The 10065-nt window shown below is 35.1% G+C and overlaps 1 protein-coding gene across 1 annotated transcript; it reads left to right on the top strand.

Annotated features, from left to right (window-relative positions):
• LOC139871918 (phototropic-responsive NPH3 family protein NPY2-like) lies at nt 1-4279 on the top strand. Its single transcript, XM_071859670.1, has 5 exons — nt 1-204; nt 288-437; nt 750-819; nt 1425-2612; nt 3391-4279. The coding sequence occupies exons 2-5, from the start codon at nt 379-381 to the stop codon at nt 3934-3936; spliced, it is 1863 nt and encodes a 620-aa protein (XP_071715771.1). The 5' UTR covers nt 1-204; nt 288-378; the 3' UTR covers nt 3937-4279.
• Nucleotides 4280-10065: the final 5786 nt, after the last annotated feature.

Genomic DNA, 10065 nt, shown 5'->3' on the forward strand with positions numbered 1-10065 from the left:
GAGTCCATGGGTTTTGCCTCAAAACCAGGACACACTCTCTTTATCTCCCCCTTCCCTCTTCTTCTTCTTCAGTTGCAAGTCATTAAACATTAATCATATTAATTAGTACAAATCCTCCCCCATTTTCTCTATATGCACACCCTTTACTCAGATCTTATTTCTTCTTCCTAATTTGAAAAACCCACAAGCATTACATCAAAAAAGGTAATCTTGAACACACCCCACAAAATTCTATAAGGAAAAATATTGATAAAAATTCAACCTTGATTTGTTTTTAATCTTTTTAGGGTTATATGGTGTTGAGTTTTGGGAATGTAATGATTTGTAGTTGCTTTGAGCTGAAAACTAGATAAATTGGGGTTTCAGAAGCTGTGCAGGATGAAGTTCATGAAACTTGGATCAAAGCCCGATTCGTTTCAGGCTGAAGATAATGTTTGGTAAATTTTTGACCCAAATGCATCTTAACTTAGATTGTGATCTTGTTAATCGTGTATGGAGTAATTAATCTGTTTAGATTTAGGTTAGAATAATCAACTTTTGTTGTTAATTTATAATGCTATGATAATGATATGTTTTCAATTGTAACTTAATGTAGCTCCTTTCCCCGCACTTACTGCTATATATGCTAATTAAATTTTTTTTAAATGATTCGGTAAATTTCGTGATCTATTCGCCATTAATCTAGAGGATAATGTGTACTAATAAAGCACTTTGTTCATATTATATTATGTTTTTCATGTACTATATAGGTATGTAGCTTCAGAGTTGGCAACCGATATCGTCATTAATGTAGGAGATGCAAAGTTCTATTTACACAAGGTAAAACAAAATGATATACTATCTCAACGGGTTGTTGGTTTGGGTAACCTTGTCAAAACGGTTTTGGGTTGAAATGGGTCATAGTCAAACGGGTCAGAATTTTGAACAGGTCGAAATGGGTCAGGTTGGGCCGGGTTGGGTAACAGGTTGAAACGAGTCATAGGTCAGATGGGTCCAAACGGGTCATATACTTGCATTATATTTTTACATTTATGATTACGTTTCACGTTTATATTTACGTTTAACGTTTATACTTTTACATTTGAATTTTACATATATGATTACGTTTGAAGGAGAAAACTTATTATGATCTATATGCTCGACCCATTTAACCCATTCACAATAGACCTACCTCTATTTATTGAGCTTTAATAATTGATACCCACTTGACATGTTCCTTTATATTTTGTATAGGACTCATTAGGTTGAAGAGAAACCCTTTGGACCTTTTTTAAATTTGGTTTACATTGTCAGGTCTAATTTTTTTCTCAAGACCCGGTTGACCCAAAAGCTTGACCCATATTTGAGAGTATGGGTCTCAATTAGCTGTATGGTACCATTGTTACACTTAATAAATATACTTAAAACAACGATTCCTTTTGCAGTTTCCGTTGTTGTCAAAGAGTGCTCGTTTACAGAAATTAGTAGCAAGCACTAATGAAGGGATCGGGAACGGAGATGAAATCGATATTCACGACATTCCTGGTGGACCTGCTGCTTTTGAGATATGCGCCAAATTCTGTTACGGTATGACTGTAACCTTAAACGCGTACAATGTTGTCGATGCTCGATGTGCAGCCGAATATCTCGAGATGCACGAAACAATGGAAAAAGGAAACCTGATTTATAAAATCGATGTTTTCCTTAACTCAAGTCTATTCAGAAGCTGGAAAGATTCAATCATAGTACTCCAAACCACTAGATCGATGATGACGTTGTCCGATGAAGTGAAGCTAGTAAGCCATTGTATTGATGCCATAGCTTCAAAAGTATCTGTTGATGTTTCAAAGGTTGACTGGTCTTATACGTATAATCGTACAAAGCTTCCGGAAGAAAACAATAATCACGTGATAAACGGAGGGCTTAGAAGTATAAGTGTGCCGGCAGATTGGTGGGTCGAGGATTTAGCTGAACTCGAGCTTGATTTATACAAACGGGTTCTCGTGAACATAAAAAACAAAGGTTTAGTACAAGATGAAGTGATCGGAGAAGCTTTAAAAGCTTTCGCGTTTAGACGATTACCCGGGTTTAACAAAGGTATGGTACAAAGCGGTGATATGACGAAAACGAGATCGATAGTTGACACGATTGTGTGGCTATTGCCGTCTGAAAAAGGTAGCGTTTCGTGTAGTTTTTTACTAAAGCTTCTAAAAACGGCGAGTTTGGTTGACTCGGGTGAACTCGGGAAGAGAGAATTGGTCAAAAAGATTGGTCAACATCTTGAGGAGGCGTCGGTTCAGGATCTTTTGATCCGAGCCAAAGAAAGTGAGCCGACGATATATGATGTGAAAGTTGTTCAAAAGATAGTTGAAGAGTTTAAGGTTCGAGATCAAGATCTAAACGGCGAGTTTCGAGAGGGTAATGAGATTCAAGAAGTCAAAAGGTCAACGGGAGGGATATTATCAGAAGCTTCAAAGTTAATGGTGGCTAAACTTGTCGATTCGTATCTTGCTGAAATTGCGAAGGACCAGAACTTACCTCTTTCAATGTTCATTGATCTTGCTGAGTCGGTTAGAGGCTTTTTGAGGCCGTCACACGATGGGATATATCGAGCCATTGATATGTATCTTAAGGTACATTTACTCCTATCTAACTTCCTATAGTACTCGATTATTAAAGGTTTAACTGTTCATTTTTCGATAATGAAACGGATATTAAAAAGTACAATGTAATATCATAAATATTCCCTTTTAACCTAATTCAGCCGATTCTTATGATTTCAACTAGCAAAAGCAATTCAAAGCACACTCTGTTATAGTTTTATTATCCAATTTTGATAATTCAGAATTACATAGTTGATACAGTATTAAACCTATAAACTCAGTGTTGTAAACGGTGGCCGTCTAGGTCGACTAGTCTGTTTGGTGGCTAGCCCATCCCGTTTTGCCGAAAAACGTTAATTAGTCGGTATGTAGGATCGCCTTTTTAGCAACATGTACAACATATAAGCCATTGAGTTCCTTTGTACTCTAAAACTAGATAGAGGGAGGTTCCCATAAGCTTATAAGCATACATTTGTTTCTTTTAATATCCGATGTGAGACTATGGTTTGCATCAATTAACCGATTATTTCCAACACGGTCAAGGTTAAAAAGTCATGTCAAAGTCGGCCTTAGTCTGTCTATGTTTGGTCTGAAACAGTCAAAGTCAAGGTTGGTCAAAGTTAGATCAAAATTTTAATAATTTTATACTCAAGATTTTGTGCCCTATACATATGTTTAAAATATTTACGTCTGAAATACTTATGTTTGATATATTTATGTTCGACCCGACTCAACTGACTAGTCGTTTCAAAGTCCCGACCGTCGACCGACTCGTCTCCGTCTCACAACTTTGTGTTATATTTTGCAGGCACATCCTGGAATCAGCAAGAGTGAGAGGAAAAAAATCTGCAAGCTGATGGACTGCAAGAAGCTCTCAGCTGATGCGTGCATGCACGCAGTTCAAAACGAGCGGCTCCCATTGCGTGTAGTGGTTCAAGTCCTCTTCTTCGAACAGGTTCGTGCTGCAGCTTCATCTGGCAGCAGCACACCTGACTTACCGAAAACAATCATGGACCTCAATAGTGCGTCTCACGGCAGCTCGAGAACAACCACGACCAACACCGACGAAGACTGGGATGCGGTTCCGTCAGCTGAAGAGCTCAAAGCGTTAAGGGGTGAGTTAGCCTCGCTTAGATTGGAACGAAACGGTGGTAGTCATGTAAAGAGTCCGGGTCATAAAGTCAAAGGTCTACTTGGGACGAAGAGGATTTTGACTAAAATTTGGTCGAGTAAAGGTGGTGGAACCACGGAGAATAGTGGGTCCGATTCTTCGGGAAATGTTGGGGATGGTAACAGTGATGAAGTGAAAACGGCTGCAACGCCTTCAAGAAAAGGGCGACATTCGGTATCTTAGAAGGTCTAGTTTCTGTATCTTTTTTGTAATGGGATTATTACGTAGCAAACGATTAAAAAAGGCGTGATAGTGTGCGTTTTTAACCTATGTGATCGATCATAAATGTGGTAGTTATTTTCTGAAGTTGTGGATCTATTATGTTAGGGTCAAAAGTTTAGTGATATTGGGGAAGAAGAAGAAGATGAACCCTAGAAGTAATTTATTAAATTTAACTATAATTTTAAGATTAATCTAGTATTGTATCAAGTGGTAAGAGTTCTTTATGAAGGTCATATTGTGCTGAATATAACATAGTAGCACATTGTAATGCAAAAATGTTTTGTTGGAAATGTAAAATTTATATGTCTGGTCTCTCTTTTAATATGTTAGTAAAATAGTATATGTATATGTTCTTCATGTGTTTGGTAGCAACAGCGTCTAGAGTCCAAAAATATAACCAAAAGGTCCATAACACTTGGTAATGATTTATTATGATTTTTCTGTGCGTTTGGGGAAACAGAATAACTAAGCGGTGAATGGTCTAAAAATCTGAATGATTGAAAGTTTCGATTGAATTTAATTATGAACTACCATAACTTGTTTCATGATTATTTTGAATGAACTCCATCAATAATGTTAATGTTAGACTAATGTATTAACATTTTAAATGAATATATAAGTGAATATAATTGTTTAATGTTGTGGATATATTTGTGAGGAGTCATGATTCCGAGAAGGGTGTTTTACTACTCGTATTTCATTTTTTCTCTATAAATTTAGAAGTATTTTTATCGTTTTATCAGTTTTTTACTTCAACTGATTGTGTAACACATGTGGTATATAATATGGTTTAAAACATTATCTACGACTACGAGTATCAACGAGTATCAGAAACTTAAACTAGAAAACATAGTTACTGTCATTTGTAATCGGAGAACTTAAGAAACTTGTGTTGTAGCTTAACTAACAGTTGTGCATAATCCATGATAAAATGAAACTATGTTTTCAACTAGTGTCGGGTTTATAAATTATTGATAGTTTGCGTTTAGGTAGACGTTTTGTTAAAGTTTTAAATATTGGGTTTTTAATCGTCAAATGTAATAATAAATTAGTAAAAAATATTTTATAACTCATACAGTTAAAAATTGTTGTGACATCTTGCGATTGAGCCTCACCCGAGGGATTTTTAACGCACCCGATTCCCGAATGGATTCGCCTTGAGGGTTTCCTCCTATGGGGCGGTAGGACCGTTGTCCTAAATTGGGTGGGTGGATTCCGACATCGCGTTCGAACTTCCTGTCAATGAATCCTAACCGTCAAAAATATATAAATATATAAATAAATAAATATCGAGTTGTAACTTATAAGGCTAACAGATAGTTGAAAGACCATTTTTGTATTCAAATTTTTGTATTTAAATTTTAATAATGAGCCTTAGACCATCTTTAACGCGCCGTTATTGTGTGTTTTGGCTCTATCACGCCACAATGCGGCGTGTTGGGACGAAAAACTTGCTGGCATGGTGGGAGCATCACATAAAGAATTGTTGGGCGTGAATGATTTATAACCAATAAAAAATTAGATCAATGTTGTTATCATTCAATTAAATTAAATAAACATAGTAAAATTACCCTCTCACACTCTATCACTCTATTACCATTACGAATTCCACTACACCATCACACTTGTCATATCAGCATTATACACTACAAAAACATCTCATCGCATCTTATCATGCCATCACCATTAAAAATAGTTTTAGCTGTTTATTTGCAAAGTACAATGATGTAGGCTTTAGTAGAGCATAAAGTAATATATATTAGTGGATTTAAAAAACTTATGGGAGCTTTTAGGTAGACTATTTGCCATAGCAAACAATTTCTTGTTGCAAACATTAGTTGACTTCATTTTTATAGCAATATAATCTTCAAAAACTATTGTGGCCAATAACAAACGATTTGCCTTTCAATCTACAATTTAGCCCCTTTACTATATTGACACGACTACTAACTAACTGATATGAAATAGTTTTTATATTATAAGAATGAGCATACGTATCATTATTAATTATTAATTATTAATTATTAACTACTATAATTGGCAAAGTTACACTAATATACTTATAACTTTTAATCCATAAGCCCTTATGCTTACTACAATTATAATAAGAACATGCTTAATCCTGCAAAAAAATGAGTGAAAGAACAAATTAGAGAAATTTCTGGTGGAAGATTAGATTAGAGAAATCCATTTTCAATTAGACCACTAGTATCGGTTCCGCCATTAGATCCGCCAATGACATTGTCTTCCAATGGCTCCAATATTAGCATTTAGCCGTTGGCTAGTGCTTGAAGATCTGTGCTGCAAAATGTGATTGTATAGCAAAATGGATCACGGATGAAATGTATTAATTTGTTGTATATTTAGCTTTATTACTTGTACCCGTAAATAATTAATTAATTTCGTGGGTGTGAGGAAGTGTGTGATGGGTACGTCATGGTTGTTAGCATTTAGTGGTTGGTTAGTGATGGGAAGAAGGTGCTGATGTGGAGCTGATGTGGCAGTCAGTGATCCCATAACGGACCGTCATGGTTAAGAGTGGTCTTATTGGACAAATATTCAGACCACCTACAACTTATAGATGGAGAGAGAAGAATAAAAGTACACAAAGAACATAAAACATTAAAACCTATCAAAAATTGAAAGTGGCGGGTCTTCGAGGTTGATTGTTGTGGCCCATCTTGTGTTCTTCGGATGATTTCGTTACTTGTATCTTCGCGTAATATTCTGCCTTTGTTTGGTTTGTTTGTTTGAAAGTTTTTTTGGGGATGTTTAAGGAAGCTCATATATACATGGTTTTGTTTAGTTGGTTGCTTTTTATGTGCGAGCTTCCCCGTTTTTCCGTCCTTTTGTATTTATTGTTGAGGACGCTTTCCTTTAAAAAAAAACCTAAGTTTTATATGGGTATTCGTTTTTTGGCAAAAAAATAAAATAAAAAATAAAAAACCCATCGCCAACTGATACGGAATATGAAACAGTTTTTACATCACAATTCACATTTACAATCACAATCAAATAAAAAAGAATATCCAACTACATAAATCAAACCAAATGGTAGAAGGGAAAGATTAACATAAACATAACAAATAATTATCTCAATTGAACACATTAATAGCGAAAAAATGTGTACATCTGCAAAAGAAAAAATTACGCCGTTAGTACCTGAGGTTTGTTGAGATTATCATCAGAACACTTAAACTTTTTTTTTGCGTATTTGGTACCTAAATTTACATTGAATTTCATGGTTGGTACCTCAGATCAAACATCCGTCAGATTTAACACTTCATCCCTCACATGTGCCAAGCATGTGAGGGTATTTTCGTCTCTTCAATCCTTTTAATTTCACTGTCCAGCCTAGCAGCATGCTGAAACCAAAATCCGTACAGAGTTACTACCTTTTTTTTTTTTGAAAAGCAAACAAATTTTATTAAAAATTATCATAATTACAAAGCTTATATATTCTACCGATACACAAAATGCTTAAGCTAGCTAAACACAAACATCTCAATGGACGAAGATAAAGAAACTACTTGAAAACTCAAGCCCGGGAGCGAGGACTACAGTACCGAGAATAGTGACAAAGCAACCCTCCACTAGCCCATTTTGATTTTTTCCCGGCCCAATTAAGATGAGAGTCTCGTGCGAAAAGTAGCAGAGTAAGTAGCAGTCAGTGAGATCTACCATGGATAATCAGCATCTTATATAACCAAAAATGATAACCCTCTAAAGTATATTTTGCAAAATGTGACCTTCATTTTCTTCTTTGGCAAAAAAAAAAAAAAATGTAAAATACACAGTATATGTATCAGATAATTGTATCCATATTACTTTGTCAAAGATGATGTAAGCAACAAAAGAAGCCAACCCAATCACACCTCTACAAAATGCATTCTAATCATTAAACGAGTATACTCGTAGACGGAAATTACGTTTTGTTAGCATTTACCACAAGCGCATATAATTTTTTCAATAATCAATAACAATTAACGGATTAAACCTCAATACAACTGTTTAAAATTATAAACATATATCACCTTCATTATAACTTCATAAACATCGTCCGCAATAAAGATCAAAACGATCTAAATGCAGTGACGGAGCTTGAACACTAACAATGAAGGGGCCAAAATAACACAATCGAAACATGTAGCCTCTTATATATAAATAGGTTCCATAAAGTTCAAAATAACGTAGTCTCGACGTGTTCTAACTTTAATTTGGTGGGGCCATGATTTGAAACTATCAAATTTAGTCTTTAAAACTATAAAAATTACTAGTAAGGACGTAAGTTTTGGGGGGACCATGGTCCACCCCAGCCCCTTAAATCCTCCGTCACTGTCTAAATGAAATTAAGGAATTTAATTGAATACTTACAGAAGCATAATCAGGATGATTAGCGGTCAAGCAGCAGCAGTTTCTGCAGCGAGTTCATCTAACTGGCTGGTGGTTACACCTTTATAAACACCTGCACACTCTTTTTGCGAAACAAGAACAGGATCACAGTGATCGATACTGAGTTCGTAACTCAGACTTTTTAATCGAGCTGTAATTTTGTGGAAGTGTACGGGTTCTTGACGTCCGTTATGGTGATTTGGGATTTAATTGATTAGGGTTTTTGCAAGTGGTTTTGAACTCGTCGATGCTTTCAAGGCAATTGCTTTTATATGGGTTTAAAAGGATTGAAGAGACGAAAATACCCTCACATGCTTGGCACATGTGTGGGATGAAGTGTTAAATCTGACAGATGTTTGATTTGAGGTACCAACCATGAAATTCAATGTAAACATAGGTACTAAATACGCAAAAAAAAAAGTCTAGGTGTTCTGATGATAATCTCAACAAACCTCAGGTACCAATGGCGTAATTTTTTCTCTGCAAAAACTCACCATCATTACTCCCAATGACTGTCTTTCAAATATGCCAAGATTTGAAATGACTCATCAAAATTTCGTGACGCTTATTGCTACATTTTTATAAATGAAAATAGGTTGTAAACTTGTAATGAAAATGTTATTTGAAAACATCATAAATACTGATCCGTATATTCTATCATAACCATTTATATAAACTTAGATCAATGGGGAAGTAACCAATCAGGGGGAAGCGGGGGAAGTAATTTTTTTTTTTTCTTTAAAAAACTTTGTTCACGAACACTATAAATTGGATGAAAATATGATCATTTAAAAAAGACATTTTATTTTGGCGGGAAAACGCTCGAAGAAATAATATATAACAATTATCGTGTTTTTCGAGCGTATTTTGAGGGTTTAGAAATTACGGTTTAGATATTAGGGTCAAGAAATTTAGGGTTTAGGATTTAGATTTAGGGTTTAGATTTAGGATTTAGATTGAGTTTTTAACACGAACGGTTTAGAATTTAGGGTTTAAGGTTTAGAATTTTGGGTTCAGGGACTGAACCCAAAACGCTAAACCTTAAACCCTAAACTCTAAATCGGGCTAAATTTTGACAAAAAATACTTCACAAAACATGAAGAAGAAAAAAACGTTCGAAGATTAACATTCTTCACGATCAATATGATCTTGAATGTTATTTTTGTCGATCGTTTTTCCGCCTAAATAATAACATTCATCACGAAGTGTCTTTATAAAATGTTCATATTTTCGTGTGATCTTGATGTCTGAAAAAAAATTCGAAAAAAGAGAATTTTTATTTTTTTGCTTCCCTCCGCTTCCTCCCAATTGGTTACTTTCCCATTGATCCTACTCCTAAACTTCCATGAGACATTACCACAAACACCTGGTGTGAAAATCAAAGAGAAATATTGAACCTACTTACAACAATAGCAACAACAAAACTCAATCCCACAAAAGTGGGGTATGACTTATGAGGGAGGTAAGATGTAGACAATCTCTCTCCTATCATATAATAAAAAGATGTCATGTCTTTACCCAGAGTGAAACACCAAAAGAATAGAGAAATTCCTTCATCTCAATGTTTTATGGATAGATAGATTGCTTCCGAATGAACCTCCGACAAATAAGTAGGTTATTAAAAACAAAAAAATTTGAGATGCCATGAAAATGGTAAAATCAAATTTTCATGGATTTTAAATCTGGCTGAATTTTTTA

The sequence above is a fragment of the Rutidosis leptorrhynchoides genome, chromosome 10, assembly GCF_046630445.1.
Source record: "Rutidosis leptorrhynchoides isolate AG116_Rl617_1_P2 chromosome 10, CSIRO_AGI_Rlap_v1, whole genome shotgun sequence".
NCBI classification, from domain to species: domain Eukaryota; kingdom Viridiplantae; phylum Streptophyta; class Magnoliopsida; order Asterales; family Asteraceae; genus Rutidosis; species Rutidosis leptorrhynchoides.